The following is a 25,896-nucleotide window of genomic DNA, read 5'->3' as shown; positions in this document are numbered from 1 at the left end:
TCCCACCTCGGCCTCCCAAAGTGCTGGGATCACAGGCGTGAGCAGCTGCGCCCCGCCTGGGGTTGCTCTTGAGGAGCCAAACTTTGCCAGATTAGGCTGACAGTGAGAAAATAAATTCTTCCACGGTAGATACTGGGTGAAAAAGTGCACGTCAGCGGGCGAGGGTAAGTAACGACAATAACAGGAACTTCTAGGCGCTGACCCCAAGCTCCCTTCCGGGCCCTATCCCGAGCAGTCCCCGGGCAACCTCCAGCGCTCGCCCCAGCGCGCTAGGCTGGGACCTGAACCCCGGCTGCCGGGTGGCTTCTGGGCCCCTCCTCATTGCCGCTCCTGGGTCTTTCGGGGTGTCCGGCTCCCCAGGATAGGAAGGATTCCGGATCACTCCCGCAGGGCTAAGTCACCGGGCGGCCTGCCTCGGCCCCCAGGGCCCGGGGGCAGGGAGCGCCGAGGGTCCGCCGCGGGGCTGCGGGGCAGGCGGTGCCGGGGCGCGGCGCTGCGGGGCAGGCGGGCCTCGGCGGCGGCGGCAGGCGGGTCGCTCCCTGCTCCGCCTCCCGTGCTCCGCCCTGCGCTCCCGCTCCGCCCTCCGGCTCGGCGCCCGCCCGCTTGCTCTCCTCGCTCGCTCGCTCGCTCCGCGGCCCCCCATGCGGATGTGACATTTCACGCCGCCGCCATTTTGAGAGCGAGCCGAGCCGAGCTGCCGGGCGCCGCGTCCGCTGCCGGAGCCCCGACGACGACGCCGAGGAGGCGGAGGCCGCGGCTCTCGGAACGCGGCCGGCCCGTCGCCCGCCCGCTCCGCCGCTCCCGCCGGCCCCAGGGCCCGCAGGCCCGCCGCGGCCGGCCAGGCCTCCCGTCCGCCGCGCCCGGCCTGAGGCGGGGCTGACTCCGCGGCCCCCGACCGGCCGCCCTCCGCCCCCGGCCGGCCCGCGGCCCCGCAGCCCCGGCCCCGGCGGCGGGAGGCGGGCCCCGCGGCGGCGGCGGCGGCGGCCGCAGCGAGCGACGAGGCCGCCCGGCCCGGCCCGCCGGCCGCCCGCCCGCCTCGGCGCCGAGATTGGGCGAATCGCGAGCAAGTACGTGCGCGTCTCCCTGCCGCCGCCGCCGCCCGCCGCGGGCCGCCCCGGGGCCGCCGTCGCCGACGACGCGCGGGAGGAGGAGGAGGAGGCCGCCCCGCCGCCGCCGCCGCCGCCGCCGCCCCGGCTCGCCGCCGCCCGCCCGCCGGGCTCGCAGCCCCGGCCCCCGGCCGCAGGCGAGGCCCAGGCCGCGGCCGACATGAACCACCAGCAGCAGCAGCAGCAGCAGAAAGCGGGCGAGCAGCAGTTGAGCGAGCCCGAGGACATGGAGATGGAAGGTGAGGCCCGAGGGCCGGCCGCGGCGGGGCCGGGGGGCGCCTTTCATTGTGGCCGGGGGAGCCGCGGGAGCCACGCGAGGGGCTCGCCATCTTTAACCAGGCCCCGGGCGGCCGCCGGGCCTCGGCCTGGCCTCCCGGCCCCGGCCCGGCGAGGCTGCAAAGTCATGCCGGGTCCGCGGGCGAGGGGCGGCCGCCGGGACCCCGGCCCCGTGCATTGTCCCGACCTCGCGTCCGCCGGGCCTCCCCGGCACAAAGCGCCCGGAGTTGTAAATTCGAGCGCTCAGGCAGCGGAGGGACGGAGGTGTTTTCTCACCCAGGTTGGGAGGCGGACTCCGGGGACCGTCCCCGTTCTGGGGCGTCCGGTTGGATCTGGTGTGGCTGGGGAATTCCTGATCTCCCCGGGCGCGGGTCTCGCCCGCACCTGCTCCGGTGCGCTCCCCCGGAGGGCGCGCCGTGGCTCGGAAGCGCTCTTCCAAATCACTTTCTAACAGCACTGCCTAGCGTCGGGCTTACGTTCGAAAACACCTGCAAGGAACGCAGATGTTGTCAGGTTTTGGACTGGCCCAGAGTTCTGACCCGGGCGCTGTTGGTTTCCGAATCCACCTGTTTTTCGGGGAGTTCGTACCTGGCAGTGTGTGGTGCAGCCAGCATCCGGCCAGGTGTGCGCTTGCAACCGTGCGAAAGCCCCGCCGCACATGGCTGCCTGCATCAGAATCAAACCTGACTCGAAAGGTAACTCGGTTTTCTGCCGATGTGGCAGTAATTTTCCAAGGCACTGTAGTTTGAGGTATAGAGTCTTGGTTATAAAGGTTGGATGTAAAGACACTGTAAAGAGAAGGGTGTTGGATTTACGGAGTTGGTCATTGGAAGGCACTTTTTCTCACGACCCATTTCACTGAAACAAAGCAAAGTCCAAATGGTCTTTAAAAAGTTTTCTTACCTACGTGAGGAGTTCAGGCTGTCGGGAGTCAAATGGAGGCCACCTGAATGGAAAGGGCGTGGAATGCTTTAGTTTTGCTTTTAGCAAGGGATCTTGGGTTGCCTCAATGAATGAAGCTCCAGGGGAGCTCAGGAAAAGCAGTATTTGTCCTGTGCGGTGGTTCCAAGTGTGGGGCGCTGCACATCGGTTGGTGGGAACACTTAAGCGTGACTGGTGTTCACCTCTGAATAGAATAACTTACTTCCAGTAATTGGATAGTCACTGAAAAAATGTCTGGCCAGATTGCAAATGGCATAGTGGCTGGGATTCTGCAGTGGGCACTCCCCAGTGGTATTTATCAATGGCAGTAATGGGGAACAGAAGAGCGGAGTCCACGCCAAGGACTGGGTTATCTGTTTCACTTGGCCCCAGCAAAGCAGCAACTAAGAGCGCCTGGTATGTGTGATTAAACCAAATAGCTGAAAAGAAGTACTTTACTGAGGGAATTTTGTGTATTCCTTTTGTGCTGTATTTTGCAGCCCATCTAAAACATAAAAGAGGGTTGCTTTTCAGTTTCCTTTTCAGATGGTACCCGGTCAAGACAAATATCCAATAACACGAGCATATGGATTTCCCGTGACATTGTCCTACCGCTTTCCAGGTGTTTTTGGACACTAGTGAGAATTAATAAACAGACATTACTGCAGAGCATGTGTGTTACAGACCTGTATCTTTGGGAAAATGACCAGGTCCACAAATTTCAAGGTCTTTGCTCCGCACCCCCCTTTTTTTTTGACACGGAGTTTTGCTGTTGTTGCCCAGGCTGAGTGCAGTGGCGCGATCTCGGCTCACTACAACCTCCGTCTCCCGGGTTCAAGCGATTTTCCTGCCTCAGCCTCCCAAGTAGCTGGGATTACAGCCATGTGCAACCACGCCTGGCTACTTTTGTATTTTTGTTAGAGACGGGGTTTCTCCATGTTGGTCAGGCTGATGTCGAACTCCCGACCTCAGGTGATCTGCCCGCCTCGTCCTCCCAAACTGCTGAGATTACAGGTGTGAGCCACCGCGCCTGGCCGGTGTTTGCTTTTAAAAGACTAGAGGGTGTTGAATTTTTAGAAATTCATCAGTCTCCATGCACGTTTTCAAGGCTACTTTCTTTTCTCATAAAATGAAGCTTTATTTTCATATTACAGTTTGTATTGGAAAGGTAACCCCTAGGACAGTTAATCTGTAAATTTAGCAGAATCTCAAATTGGATGGCAGAGGTTTTAGTTACTAATGCTGATTCCTTAAACTTAAGAAACTCATTTCTTCTGACTGGGCCTCTGTTTCAATTTCATTATCCAGAAGGTCCCTTGTCTTGTAGTGAGCACATGAGGCTGTGGACAAATAATAGTGCCCTGTGAGTACCCACTGGTGTGTGGTTTAAAAAGCTACTTGTGTCTTAGGCCATCTATTTCAGCCTTCCCAATCCTGAAATGTGGTGCTAGCCTTACGATTGGAATGTGACTTAGGACCGAAAGAGTGAGAGAACACTTCTGTTAAAAAGCCAGAAGGGTAGAATTTAGTGGACTCTGGTTGGCTTCATGGACCAGGCTGTGAGTGGGGTCCTGGTCAGAGCTAGAGACTTGGCACCTGTTTAGTGTCTGCCTCGGTTCCTAACGAACTAGCAGCTGGAAACTGTCAGGGTCTGAACAGCTTGAGGAAGGGAAGGCTTTGTAAACCTGGAGCATCCTGCCTGTACCTCCTGGGCAGAGTGGTTTCGAAGGAGCCTGGGAGACTGTTTCGTTTGGTTGTTTTTTCTCTATCAATAGGTTAGTGTGAGTTTGCTCTCCGGCCTCACATTCTTGGGGTTGCATTTGCTTTTGAGTGAACTCTGCACAGCCCTTGTATATTCACTGGAAAACAGCAGTGCTCTGGAATAGTTATTTTTGAAATGCCCTGAGCAGTTAGGAAAGTGATGAAGGGTGAAGTGCGGAGAGGGAAGAGGTGAGGGGCCTGATGCAGTTTGCTGGGGTTGCAACCACACACTCCCTGTAAGGCCTGAAGCAGCCAGTTGCATGTTTCTAGTTGGAAGGCAGATAGAAACATGTGGAGGTGGTGGCATGATAAGGTCTGGCTGGGAATAAGGTTGCTTGGCAGTGTATTATTTATTCGCTAACTTTGGTGGCCATGGAGGTCTAGGGGCTGAAGGAGTGACTTGCATGGGTCTCTGCCCTCTGAATACTCAGATGGTCGGTGTAGACGCTATTGAATCAACAGGAAGTTATCAGGAGGCCTTGCTTCTGCATACAAACTGTTTTTTTCCCTGGTGTGGTTCTTCTGCCCAAGTGAGCAGTCTCTGTTTCAGTGTCGGCTCTGAGACGAATGGGATAGATGTTAGACTTTTGTATGACACTTAGACTGCTGCTATTAGGAGCAAATTAATGGGTCAGCTGCAGCTTCTGATCTAGGCTTCTGTGTTTTTTGTTACGGGGGTGGTGGTGGGTTTCTTCCAAACTTGTGCAGTTACTTTTCTGCTGAAGCATGTTTGGGAGTAGAATGTGAGTTCTCTTGAACACACCCAGCCAGATAAACTTGTGCTGTTGTGATTATAACTAATAGAAGATTCTTTCAAATAGCACTGTAACAAGACAAAAGTCAAATAATTCGAGAGTGTTGATTTTCCTTACATTGGCTTATGTTGCTAAGATAATTCTTTGCAAAGTTACAAAATGAACATCAGCTCAGAGAACCCAGTAGAGAGAAATTAGGCCAAACCTAGCATCTCACTCTGATGTGAGCATGTCAGGTTTTAATGATTCAAAGCGATTCCCCAGGCTCCAGCTCTCCTGATTCTTTCAGGCTGCTGATATCCTCATTATTAATTTTTTCTCTGTAATGAAATGATCGATACTAGCAAATATAGGAAGAAGGTATCCCTTTTTTTTGAATTAGTGTTTTGGAAAAGGAGAAAGAGGTCATTAAGTTAAAATTCATGGTGTAACAGACTGTGGTGACTAAGGCAGTCTAGATTTAGAGCCATGCCTGGGTTTGAATCTGGGTTTTGCCATTTAATTGCTGTGGGACCTAATGCACATTGCTTAAGCTCTTGGTTCCTCAGTTTCTCCATCCCTTAAAGGAGGTCATTCATGCCCGTCAAGGTTGTTGTGAGACTGGAATCGCCAGGCACATCTAAAGTGCCTGGCATGGAATTTGGAGCATAGGAGATGTTCAGCACATGGTGTTGCCTTGGTGGTAGGGCTTTTGCAGCCAAGAAAATGTGACACTATGTTAGAAGTAAAGTGGGGCACACACCACAGGTGGGGCCATCGAAGATGGGTGCTATGCAGAAAGGGCCCACAGTAACCATATCCGATGTGGATTAGGAAGAAGCCATCCGGCTTCTGCCTAAGCAATGCTATTCTTGAAATCTTGGGCTTGATGTGCTTGAATAGGGATTTTAATATTAAAAGTGTAATATTTTGAGAATGATTCACTGTATGATAAAAGTCAAGTGGATTTGGTGCCATGCGCCACTGATGCTGTAGTCAGCCTGGTGGCCTTCTGATGATTCTTGCATGAGTGCTAGAGCTCCCTACAATGAGTGTGGGGAAGTGGAGCACTAGATAGTGGCAGGAAACCAGGTCCCTGAGTGTCCAGACGTTGGGAGTCGGCTTTGAACTCTGCTGTCTCTATCCCACATCCTGTTGCCAGGCCCGTTTGGCTGTCTCAGACATTCCCTGAAAGCAGGCCCTTGCTGCCTCATGCTGGAACTGTGGTGGTAGCCTCCCTCTTGGTCCTGCTTCCAGCCTGCCTGACCCCACACTTTATGAAAGCTGCTGCCCACAGGACTTCTGTCCGTCACTGCCTTGCTGAAAAGGACTCGGTGTCCTGCCTTCTACAGGAAGTCGCACAGCCGCAGCCTTAGGATGGCCCCAGCCTCCTTGGTGCTGCCGGTTCCCAGCACACATGCACTTGTGTGGGCACAAACAGGACAGATACCCCAGGAAAGTGGTTCAGAATCCCTCCCGGGGCCACCTTTCCCCTAAGCCTTTCTAGTCGCCTCTCCCTGTTGGCTTGCATAAGACCCATGCACTTTTTGCCGCACCTGCTACTGTGCCGGTGGGATGGGCACTGGGGTGCCTCTTCTGCACCGTTGGCTTGTTTGCTCTGAAGGTGACCATCTCAGTTTCCTTTTTTGTTAAATTTATTTGTGGGAGATGCTCATTCAGGAAACACTTTTTTCAGTGTACTCTGAGAATAAACAGTAATGCAGGAGATGGCTGGCTGGCAAGTGGCTCTGAGAAAGAGACGCTGAAGCCATAAAGCGGTATTGCTTTGATAGGTGCTCATTCAGTTTTATTGCTTTTAACGTTAATGTAATGGTGTTTTTTTGATCCTTTTGGAAGTAAAAGCCCGTTTTTCAGACAAAGACATTGATAGACTTTCATAAATAACTGAAAATTTCTTTTCGGTATTTTGTAAAGTCTATTTTTGTTATCGTTTTTGTGTTTTTAAATTTTTTTGTTTTTTTTTTAATTTAAGAGACAGGGTCTTGCTCTGTTGCTCTGGCTGTAGTGCAGTGGGCGATCATAGCTCACTGCAGCCTTAAACTTCCGGGCTCAGGTGATCCTCCCACCTCAGCCTTCCAAGTAGCTGGGACCACAGGGTCAGGGTGACCACATTTGGCTAATTTTTTTTTTTTTAATTTTAAGTTTTGTAGAGATGGGGTCTTGCTATGTTCAGGCTGGTGTGGAATTCCTGGTCTCAAGCAATCCTCCTGCCTGAACCTCTCAAAGCACTGGGATTATAGGTGTGAGCTACCTCACCCAGCCCGTTTATGGTTTTTTGCATGAGTAACAAATAGCGTGGATATCCTGCTTGATTTCCAAGGCAAAGAAATTTTATCCTGGAGAACAAGAGTTGTAACAACATATTTCTTGCCATGTACCATGACAGAGTTAGATGTTAAATGTCACCTACTTTAGAAATTACTTGTTCTGAACTAATTTGGACTTAAGAAAGTTGGAGGAAGCAGGGTTTTAAGTGTCATGCGTAGGCAAGAAAGTCAGTTATGCCATTTTTCTAGTAAGTTAACACATGCCTCAGCTAATGAGAAGTCAGATGTGTTGAAATTTTTGAAGAGAAGCAGGTCTACTTCTGAGGGTAGGTAATTTTAACTTTTTATTTGGAAGTTGGAAACAGTAATTAGTACGTTTCTTGTATGGGGAAATACACCAACCTGAGCCAGAGCAGGGATGCTTCCAGAATTCAGTGATGACACTCCTGAGACAGAGGCTGGCAAGAACCCAGCATAGGATGGGCAGAGGGGCGTCTGGGAGACGGCACCCTGAGAGATAGCGTCGACTTGTCTGTGTTGTGCTGCCCAGAGGGGCTGGGCATGGCTGAGGCTGCGCTGAGAGTCCTCGTGGATAATGGGGCACTGCCTGCGGGGGGCTGGGCTCTTACTATCCTGTGCCTGTGGCTGTGTAAAGCAAATTCAGTGTTTTTTGTTGTTGTTGTTGGTTTTTTTTTTTTTAATACGAAGTCTTAATTCGTTACCCAGGCTGGAGTGCAGTGGGACGATCTCGGCTCACTGCAACCTCTGACCCCTGGGTTTAAGCCATACTCCTGCCTCAGCCTCCCGAGTAGCTGGACTACAGGCACACGCTACCATGCCCGGCTAATTTTTATATTTTAGTAGAGATGGCGTTTCACCATGTTGCCCAGGATAGTCTTGACCTCCTGAGCTCAGGCAGTCTGCCTGCCTCCGTCTCCCAAAGTGTTGGGATTACAGGTGTGGGCCACTGCGCCTGGCCCAAATTCAGTTCTTAGCATGCCCCTTGAGGGGTGGAGACACTGTTGTGAGGTCACAGCTGTTCATAGTTGCAGAAATGCCCGTGTGTCCTTGGAGAGAGCCCATGTTATCTGCCAGGAGCTTTAACTTCATGAATGTTTGAAACCTGGGAGCGAGCGTTGTGACCCATTCTCAAGGTGGTGATCATTCTCTTTGGGTCATTGAGAATCTAAAAACTATTTAGAAGGAAGGAGGCTCCCTTGTGAAACCAGGACAGGTCATGTGATTTTCCTGCCTGCCATAGAAGATTAAAAAATCCAGGCCCCTCTGTTTTGATTACATGCCAGTAACTAAGGTTTCCTGACATCCCGATATTGGGAGGACAGTGTCCTGTGTTATGTACTAACCTCCAGCTCTTGCAATAAGTTGTTAAACTGGCATCTGGTTTGGAAAGTGTGCTGTGTGAGTTTGGTAGGGTGACTTGTATTGCGGAACATGGTCACATCATCCCAGGGTGGGGCTGCAAGTGTCTGGGTGGTAATCTAACTTCTGGCTGTCTCTCTTGCCACCCCATTCACAGTACTTCAGAAAAAGTTGAGAGGTGTGTTTCCAAGGGACACCATGTGGCATTGCTCTGAATGTGTAGGCTGAGCAAACCTTTCTACTCCACAGCCTCTTAAAAAAGCTGTAAGCCATTGACCTCAAGTTGCAAGCACATTTCATCAATAAGACTTTGGGGAATAAATTATATTTCATGACTCTTAATTGACCCTGTGCAATGTTTTTTTTTTTTTTTGAGACGGAATCGTGCTCTGTTGCCAGGCTGGAGTGCAGTGGTGTGATCTCGGCTCACTGCAACCTCCTCCTCCCAGGTTCAAGCGATTCCCCTGCCTCAGCCTCCCAAGTAGCCGGGACTACAGGGGCGCGCCGCCACGCCCGGCTAATTTTTTGTATTTTAGTAGAGACAGGGTTTCCCCATGTTGGCCAGGCCTGACCTCATGATCTGCCCGCCTCGGCCTCCCAAAGTGCTGGGATTACAGGTGTGAGCCACTGCGCCTGGCCATGCAATTGCTATTTTAAAACAAGCTTGTGAGCCTGGGCATGGTGGCTTATGCCTGTAATCCCAGCACTTTGGGAGGCCGAGGTTGGGAGGATCACTTGAACCTTGGAGGTCGAGGCCACAGTGAGCCAAGATTGCATCACTGCACTCTAGCCTGGGGTGAGACACTGGCCCCAATACTGTCCATCATGTAGAAATGAAATGCAAACAGATTAATAAGAAGTAAAAAAACCAGCCATACGGAAAGAGAAACCCAAGTTTATTAAATACAACAAATGTAAAATTACATTTCAGCGGTTATTCTTAGAACAAGCATACGTGGGAAGAAATAAAAGAATTGCAGAAACTGCAGATTCATAGAAAGTGGGTATAGGTGATTAATAGAGTGACTGGTCCACACACCACTGTCATTCATCTCGTGGTAGCTGAGCAGAATGTTGTGTGAAACAGCAATTGCTGTTACTGTTTTTTTATTTTATTTTTATTTTTTGAGATGGAGTCTCGCTCTGTTGTCAGGGTGGAGTGCAGTGGCACGATCTTGGCTCACTGCAACCTCTGCCTCCTGGGTTCACACCATTCTCCCGCCTCAGCCTCCTGAGTAGCTGGGACTACAGGTGCCCCTCACACCGCACCAGCTAATTTTTTTGTATCTTTAGTAGAGGCGGGGTTTCACCATGGATGGTCTCGATCTCCTGACCTCGTGATCCACCCACCTCAGCCCCCCAAAGTGCTGGGATTACAGGTGTGAGCCCACCTTGCCCGGCCTGCAATTGCTGTTATTAAACTACGAAAACCTCAAATGAATACATACCTTCGTATTTAGTTAGTAAAGTTTTTGGCAAGTCTTCATCTCTGTAGAAAGCTTCCAGAATACATCCTATAAACTTAAGGCTAAATTGTCTTCCATTGCAAAAAATAGATTGTGGATTTGACTTTTTGAGTTACGGTTAACAGGGTAATCGTAAAATCTCACAAGCTGTATTGTGGTCCCATTGCCCATGACCCGAATGCAGTCACGCCTCATATGATGAGTTTGAGAACACGCGAGCTACCTCATGCTCTGTTTAGAGAGATGAGCGAGCCCACTGAACACGTTTGGATGTTGCAGCAGAGTCAGATTTCTTAAAAAGGTATCTAAGGCTCAATCTCCATTTCCTTTAGGTTCCCAGGGGCACCTGTTCAAAGCCTCTGCTTCCAGTGGCACTGCATGGGGCACGTGTCTTCTCCCCAGCCCCCGTTTCTTACTGTCTTGGTTTCCCCTTGGATCGTACCTCAGACTTTACTTAGTGGCAGCAGGAGTGTCCTTGGTGTCCTGTAGTGTCCACAGAGGCTGGTGTAGGCTTTCATTCATCAAACATCTGACTGGCAGGAACAGGTCTGGCTGCTGGGTTATGGTCCCAGCTCTGCCCTGGATGGGACTGCCTCAGAAAGTGAAGGAGCCCTGAACACGTGTGCAGGGGAGGGCTTCGGCAAAGCAGTTGTGGCATAGGAGAGACAGGACTGGCTTACCGCGGGGAGGGGGAGCCTCAGGTGAGGCCTCACAGAGAAGGCGACACAGCTGAGTGTGAAAAGAGGCGGTGAGGCCAGGCATAGTGGCTCACACCTGTAATCCCAGCATTTCGGGAGGCCAAGGCGACGGATTACGAGGTCAGGGGTTCAAGACCAGCCTGACCAACGTGGTGAAACCCCATCTCTACTAAAAATACAAAAAATAGCCTGGCATGGTGACACGCCACTGTAATCCCAGCTACTTGGGAGGCCGAGGCAGGAGAATCGCTTGAACCCAGGAAGCGGAGGTTACAGTGAGCCGAGATTGCGCCAATGCACTCCAGCCTGGGCGACAACAAGAATGAGACTCCGTCTTAAAAAAAAAAAAAGCGAGTGTGGTCACAGGCGGGAGGGGTGGAATAGCAGGATGAGTTTGGGAACTGCCAGACTCTGTGACTAGAGGTTTAGGGTCTGTGGTTTGCAGAATGATGCTCCCATCCCCGGAAAGTTGTCCATGTCCTAATCGCTGAAACCTGCAAATGTTACGTTACGTGGCAAAGGGATTTTGCAGACCTTATTGAATTCAGGATCCCTAGTGAGGAGGTGGGCCTGCATGCCCCAGGTGGGCCTAGTGTACTCATAGTCATCAGTGCCAGAGTGAGGGGACCTGAGAAGACAGGTGCAAGGGGGAGCCCAGGAATGGGGTGGCTCTAGGACCTGGAAGCGGCAGGGAAACATTTCCCCCTAGAACCTCCAGAAGGAATGCGGCCCTGCTGGCACCTTGGTTTTAGCCCAGTGAAACCCATTTCAGACTTCTGACCTTCAGAGCTGTGAAAGAACAAGGTGTGTCAACTTACCTGGGTCACCCAGAGCAAGTGGCAGAGCTGGGATTGGAACACATGTGGTCCGGCTTCACCATAGCCAGTAAGTGCTATTGGTCATAAAGTAGTGGTTACTGAATTTTAATTAATTAATAATTAAATTTTAATTATTATTTTTTTGGAGACAGGCTCTCCCTCGTGCCCAGGCTGGAATTCAGTGGCGCAATCACCATTAACTATAGCCTCAAACTCCTGGGGCTCAGGAGTCCTCCCACCTCAGCCTCCCTAGTGACTGGGACTACAGGCAAACCACCCCCGGCCATTTTTTTTTTCTTTTTTGTATAGACGGGGGTCTACTTTTTTATTTAAACACCCTCCTGCTTTCATCCATTTTCCTACCTCACCACCCCAAAAGTCGTGAACTGCAGTTGGGCTTCCCAGTCTGAAGGTTGTGGTGTGGTTCCCCACATGCTTTGAATATAGAAAGTAGCCCACTGCCTGAATAGTCCAGGGCCACTGATACACTGCAGGTGGCATTTGGTGGCATAAAAAGAGATGAAGCAAAATAACGCACGTTGGTAGATTGCTTCCTTTGTGAATCAGGTGTTCAGTAACAAGTTTTAATGAGATCCTGAGCTGAATGAATCATTCCTAAAGCAAACCATGCTGGGCTGTATGTATCTGAGTGTATGGAGAGATTTAAATGTGAAAAGGCCTGAGTCTTGTCTGCGAGGGCTCAGGGTGCAGGTGCACAGCGTCTCAGCATGTACCCAGGTCTCTAGATGTACAGAGTTAGATATTACAGCATTTTAGACCTAAGTATAGCCTCATGCGCTCAGGTCCTCAGTCATCCTCATGCCCACAAGCCCTCTGCATTTACAGATGAGCAAATAGGATATCCAGGGGCTCTCTCCAAGCCTGCAGAGCTCATCACATGAATCCGGCTGGCTCAGGGCCAGGTGGGTGAGCCCCCTGCTCCCCGGGCTGTGTTCTCTGTGGAGCCTTGGCCAGTTGGGGTGGTGTCCTTCCTGTTGCCTAAATCACCTAGTTTCTTTAAGATGACAGCTTTCACAAGGTGGAAGGAAAACTGGGTCAGGGCTACCAGAGGCTCAGGATTCCTTATCTGAGCAGAGGTTGAAGGAAATTAGGTGACTTAAGAGGCCAGTCTCCTTGCTTCATTAACTTGTAGCTGGCTGTGTGGTATTTATTGTTTTTGTGGCATATTTTGAATATTTTCCACGTGGGCCTCTTTCCCTGACAGATTTTAAAGATTAAATATATATATGATGTACGTCTTCATAGGCAACTTTGGAAACAATATTTAGTTTGTAAAGTGACTGTAGCAGTCAAACAGTGGCAAGCCTACAGTTTTAAATACAGAAATCCTTACTTGGTTTGACTTTAAGTCTTGCCTGTTAAGTCACTGATCGAAGAAAGTAGAAATAAACATGGCTTTTTTATCTTAGTTTTCTGCGTGTCGCTGCTGCTCACACAATGCACAAGAGCTGTGAATTCTTGGGACGTTGCATCAGATCAGTTTTTTCAGTCCCTGCACAGATATTAGCTTGAATGGTTACTTAACTGGTCACCAGTTGTACATGAGGTTCTCTTGGGAAAAATAAGACAGGAGGCCCAAGTTCTGGCCCCATTGAACTTGGTCAGGAGTGACTGTGTGCGCAGAAACAAGTGACAAAATAGTGCCCGCTCAGATCACTGTCGTGCGCTGGTCAGTGCCTGGGGAAGACATGCATGTAAGCCAGGTGACCCTTGGGTCCCTCGCCAGTGGGATGTGGCCCTGCGGGTGACTGGTTGAGCTTCAGGATGCAGGGCAGCCAGGCACATACAGCTTCTGAATCTTGGACAATTAGCAGTGCCATGTTCGTGGCAGACAGGGCTGGGTTGGTAACTGAGACTGTTGTCTCTGTCAGCGCCCAGTCCTGTGGGAAATGTGCTGCTGAAAGCTCTGTCCCAGCCCAAGTGATCAAAGTCTTCAGTGTTCTCAAGTTGGGGTTAATTGCCTTGGGGTAAGGGGTCTGGAGAGGAAGAATTAGCACCACACATCTGCATTTACTCTTAATGATCAGTATTTCCTTTGGAAATCAGAAGCTGTTATTTAAAATATAATTCTTTTTTGATGAAATTAAAGGGCTTTTATTTTTCTTAAAATACTGTTTTAATCTTGAGTGTTTATCAGAGAGCACTGGGTCCCATCTTTTTTTTTAGAGCAGAAAATGTCTGTTGTGTCTTCTACTCTGCAAGTCTAGAAACCAAGGCTCTGAGTGATAAAATTATTTCTAGACCTTCGCTGTCCACTGTGGCAGCCACTAGCCACATGTGGTTGATTAAATTAAATACATAAATATTTGGTCTTTTGGTCTCCATGGCCATATTTCATGTGCTCAATAAGTACATGTGGCTATTTAAATAAAATTAAATTGAATAAGATTAATAATATCAATTCCTCTGTCACAACAGGCATGTTTCAAGCGCTCAGTTGCCACATGTAGCTCCTGGCTTCTGTGGTTGGTGGGACAGCACTGCTGTTTAGACAGAGCCTGTGAATGGGGGTTTTCCTTTGCTATTCTAGGGGATAGCAACCGTTAGACCTCCTTGACCAGTATGATTTAGAATATGGAAAGCCAAGCATTTTCATGTAATAACTTCTTAGAAGGAGCTTCCCCAAGCTCAGCTTAGGGCATACTTGCTGGTAATCACTGCTTCAGGCCCCGGGGGCTTGGAGGGGAAGCAGAGATGAAGTGATAAGGTGTCTCTGCCTAAGGAAAGCCAGCATGGGTTCAGATAGGTCATATGAGCAAATAATGAGGGCAGAAGGTGATGAATGCCCAGAGGTGAGCAGATAGGGGCCTGGAAATTGAAGAACAAGATTGCACTCTGAGAGAAGGAAGGCATGGGGAAGAGGTGGTGTTGTTGTGGGCCTTAAAGTAGGGTTAGGACTTGAGCTCGGGGAATTGGAGGTAAGGATGGCAGCGGCAAGGCTTCTGGGCGGATGAAAATAGAAGCACCGGCTGTCCTGGGTATGTCCATTGTATTGGAATTGCCGTGTTGTGTTGTGTTACTTTGCTTTTCTTCTCCACTAGACTTTGAGGTTGTAAAGTTCAGGGACTGTGCCCCAGGCATTTTCAATGCCTCGAACAGTGGTTTCTCCCTACATAGTACCCAATAATCAATTGCATTGAATTTTTATGTCTCAGTTTCAATCCCAGTGGAACATGCCACGATGTTAAATGCCAGTTAACCTTAATTTTACCTGGTTTGGTAACAGTTGTAAAGGATTAGATTTGCATCTGTGCTTTTTGATAAAATTCGCTAACAGTCATGATTTTTAAAATAACTTCATTGAGAGATAATTCACATACCACAATTCACCCATTTAAAGTGGGTTCAGTGGTTTTTAGTATTCACAATTGTGTGACTATCAGCATTCAATTCGAGCACATTTTCATCACCACAAAAGGAAATCCTGTACCCATTAGCAGTCACCACTAATCTATGGATTTGCCTATTCTAGACATTTCATAGACTGTGTAAGCTTTTTTTTCCCCCATTTGGGAGACAAGATCTTGTCACCCAGGCTGGAGTGCCGTGGTTTGATCATAGCTCACTGCAGCCTTAAGCTCCTGGGCCAAAGCCATCCTCTCCCATCAGCCTCCCGAGTAGCTGGAACTGCAGGCACACGCCACCACGCCTGGCTAAGTTTTGTATTTTTTTTCTAGAGACGGGGTTTCGCTGTGTTGTCCTTGCTTGTTTTTGGCTGCTTTTACTTAGCTTAATATCCTCAAGGTTCATCTACATCGTAGCCAGTAGTCGTTCCCTTTTCTTGCAGACTAATATTCCATCGTGTGGAACTTCACCATGATTTAGCAAAGAGATGTGCAGGTTCTTAGGATTGTGTCATCTGTAATAGGCTTTAGTCAGTATTTTTAAAGGGATTTGAACTTTTTTTGCGGTTAGGAATATGCTTCACTTACTAAGTTGAGTTAACTGGGGGCCAGGTGTGGCAGCTGATACCTGTAATCCCAGCACTTTGGGAGGCCGAGGCCGGTGGATAGCTTGAGCCCAGGGGTTTGAGATCAGCCTGGGCAACATGGTGAAAACTCGTCTCTACAAAAAAAATGCCAAAAATTAGTCAGCCATGGTGGCGTGTGCTTGTAGTTCCAGCTACTCTGGAGGCTGAAGTGGGAGGATTGCTTGAACCCAGGAAGTTGAGGCTGCAGTGAGCTGAGATGGTGCCACTCATTCTCCAGCCTGGGCTGGTGGGAGGGAGGAATCAAGGTCAGTTGAGGGTTCCATCAGGGGAGCTGAACTGTGGGAAAGGGATGCAGGGATTTATTAGTGGGATTTTACCGGCCACAGTGGTGGCAGCTCTATTAGCATCTGGGTCTGGTGCTAGAGCTGATTGACGTCTGCAGGGCATGCAGTCTTCGAGAGGTGGTGGGTGGGAGTGGGGAGCCAGGCAGTGCTGTGCTCCAAAGTGCCTGTCACCATGTCCAAGCCTCCAGGGCAGTAATGGAGCCTAAAGACCCTGGAGACAGAGAAATCCCCAGGCATAATGGCATGTGGCAGCTGCTTTACTCCCACCTTCCGAATTGCACACTGAGGGTCTCAAAAGTGGGAGCTGTGCAGGGAGGGGCATGGCATGCCCACCTAGCTGAGGCAGCGTGGCACAAACCCATCAGGCAGTCCCACATCTGGAATAGCTAAGCTTTTGATGGCAGGATCCTGTCGAAGTCCTAAAAGACTTCACCCCTTAAAGAGCTTTTGGTGGGTGGGTTATAGCTACTGTTATTTACCATATAGAAATTAAGGCCAACCTTAAATGTTTATTGATTGAAAAACAATAAGCGCACACCTGTAATCCCAGCATTTTGGGAGGCTGAAGCGGGTGGATCACTTGAGGCCGGAAGTTGGAGACGAGCCTGGGCAACATGGTGAAACCCAGTCTTTTCTAAAAATACAAAAATTAGCTGGATGTGGTGGTGCATGTCTGTAGTCCAGCTAATCAGGAGGCTGATGTGGGTTAGTCGCTTGAACCTGGGAGGTGGAGGTTGCAGTGAGCCGAGATGGCACCACTGTACTTCAGCCTGGGTGATAGAGTGAGACCCTGTGTGTGTGTGTGTTGGGGGGGGAGTGCTGTGGAAAAACAATAAACCAGCACATGGTGATGTTGTATAAAAAATAATTATTTTCCAAAAGTGTGTTGAGAGGAATGGCATTGCTTTACATTTTTGTAAATTTCTTTATTGTCTGTTGTAATAGAAGACTTCTTACCTGCTTGTGCGTTCAGTCAGCTGCAGTGTAATTTTAATTAAAATATGAAAAAAACCCAATCTTACAGAGATATACTGAAAAAAACAGGAGGAATGCTTTAGTAGCCTTTTTGAATGATTGACTATTCTCTGATACTACAGCAAAGCAAAACAAGTGGTAACTTAATGAAGGTTAATTCACCCCGCCCTGTTACCTTAAGTTCCTCATGCACTTTCAGTGGATTTTTTCCAGTTGCATTTATTGGCCGTTTGGAAAATATGGATTCATCAAGTTTTACAGGTCTGCTAAATGTTGATACATTTTATTATACAGTTATATTAAAAAGTTGAGTTTATATGCCCAGACATTGGCGTTGTTGAAAACAACGTTGTTGGAAACGCCTGCTGCTGTTTGCTCTGTAGGTGGAGCCTTCTGCGTGCTGGCAGATGGTTGAGTGGTTGAGCGTGAGTGGCTGTGTGGAGGCCGCCTTTGCATCTGCTGGTGTGTGGGGCTGGGGTACAGGCCAGTGACCAGATTATTGGAGGTGTGCATTTGCCATGCCTGTATGCTCTTCAGAGTGTCAGTTCAGCTGTTCTGACTTTTTAGTTGAGTTTTGTCCAGCTGTTGAGTTTTGTGAACTGTTTATATATTTGAGATTTGAGTCTTTGTTAGAAACGCGATTTGCAGATATTTTCTGCTGGTCTGTAGCTCGTGTGTATTCTCTTAACAGCTTCTTTCTGGAGCATAAGTCTTTCTGGAGCACAGTTGATCAACAGTTTTTTTCTTTTTAGAGATGCGGTTTCATCATATTGGCCAGGCTGGTCTTGGACTCCTGGCCACAAGTAATCCTCTTGCCTCAGCCTCTCAAAGTGCTGGGATTACCGGCGTAAGCCACTGCCGCCTGCTGTTTTTTTTGTTGTTGTGTTTTGTTTTTTTGAACCTTGCTTTTGGTATTATGTCCAAATATTTGCCCTACCCATCATGACAGTCCTGTGTTTTCTTACAGTCTTAGGGTTTTACATTTCATTGTGAGCTACCTTTTGTATAAGGTGTGAGGTTTAGGTTGAGAGTCTTGTGGGGGAGGGGCTATAGAGTCCATTTGTTCCATGACTTTTGTTAGAGACTGTCTTTGTCCGTTGAATTGCTTTTGTACCTTTGTCAAAAATCAAATGGGATCTGTTTCTGGACTCTTCCATTCTCCCCTGTCTGTTCCTTTGCCAGCAGTGCTGTCTTGATTATGGAAGCTTCATAATCGGGTAATGTGATTTCTCAATCAGTGCTGTTGTTTTAATTTTTACTTTTTTTTTGGAAGTGAGGTCTTGCTATGTTGCCCAGGCTGGTTTCTGACTCCTGGCCTCAAGCAGTCTTCTTGCCTTGGCTTCCTAAAGTGCTGGGATTATAGGGTATGAGCCACCACACCCAGTGGATCTGTGTTATTCAAAATTGTTTTACCTACTCAATCTTTTATTGTTCCATATAAATATTAGAATCAGCTTGTCCATAGCTATTTAAAATCCTGCTTTTTAATTGGACTGTGTTTAAATGTATGGATTAATTTGGGGAGAACATCTTTACTGTGCTGTCTCCCACTCCATGGGCACGGTATGTCCCCAGTCTCAGTGATTTTACCTCTTATGAATGGCTAGCATTCACAGTACATCACTAGTGCACAGAAATGTTCAAGGTGTCTGTTGGTTTATAGGTCGAACTGTTCCCCAAGCCCCCACTACCCCGTGAACAAATAAAACAAGATTTCCTTTGCTACTCTCTGGACAACTAGTCTTCCCAGGAACTTTTTGTTTGTTTGTTTGAGACAGCATCTTGCTGTGTTGCCCAAGCTGGAGTACAGTGGCATGGTCTTGGCTCACTGCAACCCCCACCTCCCAGGTACAAACGCTTCTTGTGCCTCAGCCTCCCGAGTAGCTGGGATTACAGGTGTGCACCACCACACCTGGCTATTTTTTTTTTTTTGAAGATGGAATTTCGCTCTTGTTGCCCAGGCTGGAGTGCAATGACAGGATCTCGGCTCACTACAACCTCCACCTCCTGAGTAGCTGAGATTACAGGCGCCCGCCACCACACCCAGCTAATTTCTGTATTTTTATTTAGTACAGATGGGGTTTCATCATCTTGGTCAGGCTGGTCTTGAACTCCTGACCTCAGGTCTTCCACCTGCCTTGGCCTCCCAAAGTGCTGGGATTACAGGCGTGAGCCACTGCGCCCGGTCCACCCGGCTAATTTTTGTATTTTTAGTAGAGGCGAGGTTTCGCCATATTGGCCAGGCTGATCTCGAACTCCTGACCTCATTCGATCTGCCCCCAACCTCAGCCTCCCAAGTGCTGGGATCACAGGCATGAGCCACCGTGTCCAGCCGCCAGGAACTTTTCAAAATACCTTTGACGCTAGTTTTTCAAAAGATCTGACAGCCCTTGAATTGCAGGTGTTCCATGAGAGTCTGAGTAGGTCCCCTCTAAAGGGGATTAAAACCTGAATGGTGGTCTGTGTCTCCGGTGGCCTAGAGTAGACTGGCAGCCTGTGACATGGTGCAAAAGAGAAAAAAATAGTTTTCTTTCTGTGCTAGGTTGTTCCCTTTTGTGGTTGTATTCAGATAAAGGAACCTGTTTGAAGTTGGTTATGTTTGACTATTTTTAAAGGACTTAAATTAGCACAACCAAGAGTTTGTATAAAAATCTCCTTTCTACCTCTGACCTCATCCCCAGTCCCCAGACTGGCTTGTCTTTTCAAATAATTTTTAGGGAAAAACAGACATTTAAGAGAGGAAGCTGCTAGTTAGTTGCCAAGGTGTAAATGGACCTTCCAGGCCACAAATAGCCCAGGCAATTCCTTTGTTCTGGCCTCCTCCTGACTCCAGGCGGGCAGCTGTTGCACCCCCTCCCTCAGCTGCCAAGTGGGTGTCAAGCCTCAGCCAGTATTTTGGCTGTGCTTTTTTTTTGCACCTCTGTTGCTCTGCGTATTTTTGCTTTTGTTTTAAGAGTAATGCATATTCCCGGAAACATTCAAACATGCAAGCAAAAAGGCAAGAAGGAGAGTTTCTGTTCCTCAGAGGGAACTACCATTATATACTTGATGTATTATGGATATTGTCCCAGTTCATCCTTTTTTGTTTGTTTTTAATTTTAGAGACTGGGGTCTCCCTATGTTTGCCCAGGCTGGTCTTGAACTCCTGTATACTGCCTCCCCCGCACCTTATAGTTTTGCTTTAAAACCCAATTATTGTAGAATAAGCAATAAAATAAATTTAATAGAGAAATGAAATTTTAAAAACCAAAATGTTTTCCTGTAAAAAATTAAACTTATGTTTAAAGTTATGCATCAGTGCAGGAAGCACTGTTTGTGTTTATCCCCCAGCATGAATGCTCATTTTCTTGGAGAATGGATTTTTGTGGTAACATTTCAAAATGAGTGAAAGGACATTCAACATTTTGGTTTTAATACGTATTGCCTTTGGGAAGGACAGTTGACTCTAGAAAAGTGTGTTCCCGCCAGCCATTCGACTCTACCCATATGCTAGACCTTCAGTACTGGTGGGCATCTCCATTGCTTTTCACCATTAATCCAGCAGAGGAAGAGTGGTATCCCATGTTAACGAGGGAAGTGGAGCCTGTTGGTTAGTCGTTTGTGTTTCTCATGGCATTGGGGCCCTGCATTCTCGGTGTTGATCCTTTGGCTCTTGTGTGTCACAGATCTCCATCCAGGTAGGGGCATCCCTTGCCCTAACTGCATCTGTGCAGCTCGGTTCCGGCCGTGCGTGCTGCAACTTCTACTTGCATTGTGCTGCACAGTTGAGCAGATAATCCTGTTTCTTTTGCGGAGCAAACCATACATGTAGAAGCAGTACAGGCGTAATTATAAGCTCTTTACTTGTGCTGTATTTTAAACCCCTCTCAGTGCACAACACAGCATTAAAACCAATCATCAGTGTTTGGACAGGCACTTTTGGTAGTTAGGATGATCTCTAGGGAACAGATGATTTTTACATAATGAAGCTAAACTGAAAGCTCCAAACAAATAGTTTTATTTAAGGATCACATATTATATGTGGCCTTCTTTGGGGCTTGGTTTTCATATAGCTAATTTACATCAGGATTATTTCAGCATATAGAGCAAAGCGTCAAAGTGGGTCCACTTTGAACACTCAGGCTCCACTGCCTTAAAGCCAGGTGGTCGGCTGACCTCAGGGCCCGCAGTGCCTGAAAAGGCACAGAACTGAAGGCAACCTAGCTTAGTAGGACAGGACTGTCCCCTGGAAATGGCTTTCCAGCCAGCCTAATGAGGGTGCATATGGCCAAATAACTGGAGGGTATAAAATCACAAAGTGGACGTGGTGGCTCATGTCTGTAACCCCAACACTTTTGGAGGCCGAGCTGGGAGATTGCTTGAGGCCAGGAGTTCGAGACCAGCCTGGACAACGTAGTGAGACCCAATCTCTACAAAAAATACAGAAACTAGCTGAGTGTGGTGGTGTGTGCCTGTAGTCCCAGCTACTCAAGAGCTTGAGGTGGGAGGATTGCTTGAGCCTGGGAGGTCATGGCTGCAGTGAGCCATGGTGGCACCACTGCACTCCAGCCTGCCCAACAGAGCGAGACCCTGTCTCAAAAATAAATAAGCCGTAAGCCAAATATTGTTAATAAGACCAGAAGGATTCAGAGTTACTTAGGAGGGCCCCCGTTTTAGAGTACACAGGGATCTACTTTGACAGGCTGGGGTGAGGTGCAGGTGGTCAGACCCTCACAGTCCTGCAGAACAGCAAAGGAGCTTGTCAGGAGACCCCTAGCATGTGATAAGGGTGGGACAGACCCCACTGCTGTGATATTTGGCAAGGGCTGGTACCAGGATTCCCATGCTGGGGCTGTCTCAGGTCCGACAGACTCTCCACTGGGCATCCCAGTCACCCCGAGTGTCCCAGTACCTCCCAAGGACATGGATGGCTTCCTGTTCATTGGGTGGAGCACCTGCTGGAAGGGAACATTTTAGAGTGAAGTTAAGAATGTTTATCATGGCCTTCAAGGCCCTCCATAGCTTTGGCCCTGCCCACCTTCCCCTTCCCACTGCCCTGTTCCTGTTCCTGTTTGCTCTACCTGGACTGCACTTTTCCATCTCTGGCCGGCAGGCTTCTTGCACTCTGTGCTTGCCAGTTGTCTCCTCCTTCATGACTAAGGGACATGAACCAGCCCTGTGGCTGTCACTATGTGCCGTTTGCCCTCTATTGCAATGATCACCAAGGGACTTGCCTCCCACTTCCTAGTGAGCACCAGGAGACCAGGGGGCGTGTCCACCCAGTTCCCTACCGAACCCTGGGGCCAGCCATGCTCGGAGCACATACAAGTTACTGGACATGTCGGTTGACCTGCGAGAAGTGGGTGGGCTCTGCTGAAATGCGGCTGGAGATACGTGCCTTTACCCCTCAGGTCCTTCCTGCCTGGAAAAGTAACGTATTAGGCTACAGAATAAAATGTTTTCTTTGTTAAAAATTTGTTAACCGCAGACTGCAGGATATGTAGGGTATGTCCACCCTTTAGGGGATGCATGAAATCCTAGCTAATGGTAGCAGCTTAGAAAGGTGCTTTCAGGGTTATTTTTGAGCATAGTTAATTTTTCCACTTAGGTTCATGTTCTGGAATTGGCTCCTTCCAAGAGGTTTCAGGTATCCAGTCAGGCACAGAGGGCGTGAGGGCTGGGAAGTATTTGGTGGTGGGGCGGGGGGTCCTCATGGGCATGGGGCATGGACCCCATGTGAATTGGGCAGCAGCTCCTTGGCAAACATGGGCAGTGTGGCCTGGCCAGCACCTACCACTTTCCAATCAGTGGCTGGAAGGTGAACCTTGAGTCCCTGAGTGCTGGACGAGAAGAAGGGTCCTGGAGTGGGAGGAGAGAGAATTCTTTCCTGCTATTCCTGACTTTATTGTATCCTATTATGACCTTCACCCCCACTTGATTACCTCCAGGTTCTGGAGACTGTATGTATTCCAGGTTCTGGACACTGTATATAAGCGATTCTCCTGCCTCAGCCTCCCAAGTAGCTTGGATTACAGGTGTGCGCCACCATGTCCGGCTAATATTCCAGGGCCCTACCTGAAGCCAGCTTGAGCTTCACCTAGGAGAGGCCTCGCAGAGGGGATTGATCTCACTCCACAGCCTCTGATCTTTCCCACTCCCTGGAAATGTCCAGAAGATGGCGGTCAGGAGCTTCTTAGGGAGTGCGGTAACTCCGTCTTTTTTGACTGCCACCATCGTCCCTGTTTCTGTGGATGCCTCGGGAGCTTACAGGCTCCCACCTCTCCCGTCCTGATGCAGGGGCCATTGCTGTAACTGCCCCACCTCCCGCCCTGGGTTACCTGGTCCCAAGGTAACCCCTGCCCTCCCACTCTGATCAACAGCCTTGATGGTGGCGCTCAGCTTCTTGGACATTCCTAGTACACCTTCTGCCTCTCGTTGTGTTCAAGAAGCCGAAGAGTTCTCCTGAGCACTGTGCTGGAGGCTGGTCCTGTGCTGGAGCTCACCAGAGCATTTGGCGGTGTTCTGGTTCTTGGATAACAGTGTTGACATTTGCCATTGGACAAAGCATGGTTAGCTACTTGCAGAGGCCAGATGTGTATATGACCTGGCTGTAGGATGCCTAGACAGGTGACCTGGCTATAGGATGCGTAGACAGGTGACCTGGCTATAGGATGCGTAGATAGGCAGCAGGATGGGGAGCCACAGGACAGAGCTGTTTGTGAGAGCATCATTTGGAGTCACAAAAATAAAGGAAAAACCTGGATGGAAACAGCCTTTTTTTTTGGAGACAGAGTCTTGCTGTGTCACCCAGGCTGGAGTTCAGTGGCATGATCTCAGCTCACTGCAACCTTCGCCTCCCTGGTTCAAGCAATTCTTGTGCCTCAGCCTCCCAAGTAGCTTGGATTACAGGCATGTGCCACCATGCTCGGCTAATTTTTGTATTTTTAGTAGAGTCGGGGTTTCACCGTGTTAGCCAGGATGGTTTCAACCTCCTGACCTCATGATCTGCCCTCCTTGGCCTCCCAAAGTGCTGTGATTACAGGCGTGAGCCACCGCGCTCGGCCAGAAACAGTCTTCTTTAGGAGAGTGGTTGATAAATCATGACAATGTTTTGGAGTTATTAAACTTACCCACGTAATGTGAATAGTATATGTGTTTTCCTTCATGAGAAAAAGTGCATGAGCAATGTACATGATATGTACATATGAACATTACATTGAGAATGCCTGGAGGCGAAACATTCATGGTTTCCTTCATGTTAGCACTCAGGGAAGGCCAGTTGATTTCTCCTTATTCATGTCTGCATTGTTGCGAGCTAACATTTGCTTGCTTGTGTTTACTTCTTTCAGAACTCAAAAGTAGAAATAAATAGAAACCAGGACCAGTCCAATATTTTCATAGCAGCTTTATTTGTGAATTTCCTCTATCTGGAAAGGACCCAGATGTCAGCAAGTGAATGGTCAAATGGCAGTCCATCCCTGCCATGATATCCTAGAATACCGGAGAAAGGAACAACTCATTCCACACTGTGTCCATTTATATAGCATTGGTGAAATGACAAGATCCCAGAGATGCAGAACATATGAGGGTTGCCGGGGATGATGGGGGAGCACGCATGCCGGGGTGGGTGGTCATAACAGGGCCACTGGAGGGATCCTTGTGGTGTTGGAACTGTTCAGGATCTTAACTGGTGGTAGTGGACACACAAATCTACACACAAAATAAAATTGCAGAGAACTAAATACACGTAAGTACATGTAAATGTGGAGAAATCTTCATTGGGTTGGTGGGTTACATCAGGACCCTGGCTGTTGATACTGTAGGCAGGGTAGTTTTGCAAAGTGGTGCTGTAAGGGGAAACTAGGAAAAGGGTACGGGATCTCTCCCTGTCCCTTGGTATTAATGGTGGATTGGTTCCAGGACCCCTCTCAGGGTGTCAAAATCCACAGATGCTCAAGTCTTCCTCATACGAAACAGTGTAGTATTTGCATATAATCTTCACACATCTTCCTGTATAGTTTAAATTATCTCTAGGTGGCTTATAATATCTAATACAGTGTAAATGCTATGTAAATAGTTGGTAGACTATTGTTTTGGGAATAATGACACGGAAAAAAATCTGTACATGTTTAGTACAGACTCCCCCGTCCCCCCAATTTTTTTTTTTTTTTTTTGAGACGGAGTCTTGCTGTGTCGCCCAAGCTGGAGTGCAGTGGTGCGATCTCCGCTCACTGCAACTCTGCTTCCCAGGTTCATGCCATTCTCCTGCCTCAGCCTCCGGAGTAGCTGGGACTACAGGTGCCTGCCGCCGTGCCCAGCTAAGTTTTTGTATTTTTAGTAGAGATGGGGTTTCACCATGTTAGCCAGGATGGTCTCGATCTCCTGACCTTGTGATCCACCTGCCTCGGCCTCCTACAGTGCTGGGATTACAAGTGTAAGCCACCGTGCCCGGCCCCCTGAGTGTTTTTGTTGTGCAGTTTGTTGAATCCACAGATGTGGAAGACTGACTGTATTATTTCTTTCTTTTTTTTTTTTTTGACTGTATTATTTCTTAAGACTGTGTGTGAATCTACAGTTATCTCAAAGTTTAATCAAGAAAAGTTTAATCAAGTCAGTATAGTATAGTGTAGTAGCAGTCCTACAGGAATCCAGGTTATTTTGGGAATATCCATATTTAAAAGCATATGTAGTCAAAGAACTTCAGCCTTCTCGGAGTGTCGTGCCTGTTTGCTCAGGACTTTTCCATTCTTCCTGCCTAGGGCCTCTTGTGGCAGTGCCTTTGCCAGTCCAGCTGTGACTCTGGTCTGGTGACATAGGGAGGATATTCTGCCCTACCTTACCCTGGGGCCAGTGACGATTACCTGAGAATTGTACAAGGCCTGGCACATAATAGGGGCTCATTGGAGTTACTGATTCATGAAATACTTAAGCAGATGGTAGTTCCTTCTCACGTGGTCAGTATTTTCTCTCCCCCTCTTGCTCCCACATAGATGCAAGCTCCCCAGACTGGCTACAGGTCTCCTGAGCAATTCTCTTGTCCAGTTGTCTCCTGGCTTCTGTGTGGGAAGTGTTTTGTGTTTCAGCTCCCAAACTGCTTTTTTGTCTGCCTTGAATTGCTTGAGAATTTACGCCATGCTCTATGTAGGTGCATAATGCTGACATTTTTCCCTTTCTGTTTTTTTGTAGCCTATTTAGAGA

The 25,896-nt window shown here is 48.7% G+C and overlaps 1 protein-coding gene across 1 annotated transcript in view; it reads left to right on the top strand.

The window, feature by feature from the left end:
- Positions 1 to 642: 642 nt before the first annotated feature.
- USP7 (ubiquitin specific peptidase 7) overlaps positions 643 to 25,896 on the top strand; it is a 69,101-nt gene continuing 43,847 nt past the window's right edge. Inside the window, exon 1 of the mRNA XM_034939756.4 lies at positions 643 to 1,345. Coding sequence (XP_034795647.1) covers positions 1,267 to 1,345 — 79 coding nt within the window. The 5' untranslated portion in view covers positions 643 to 1,266. The remainder of the gene's footprint in view (positions 1,346 to 25,896) is intronic.

The sequence above is a fragment of the Pan paniscus genome, chromosome 18 (assembly GCF_029289425.2).
Source record: "Pan paniscus chromosome 18, NHGRI_mPanPan1-v2.0_pri, whole genome shotgun sequence".
NCBI classification, from domain to species: domain Eukaryota; kingdom Metazoa; phylum Chordata; class Mammalia; order Primates; family Hominidae; genus Pan; species Pan paniscus.
Note: the sequence above shows the minus strand (reverse complement) of the source record. Positions and strands in the feature narration are given on the sequence as shown.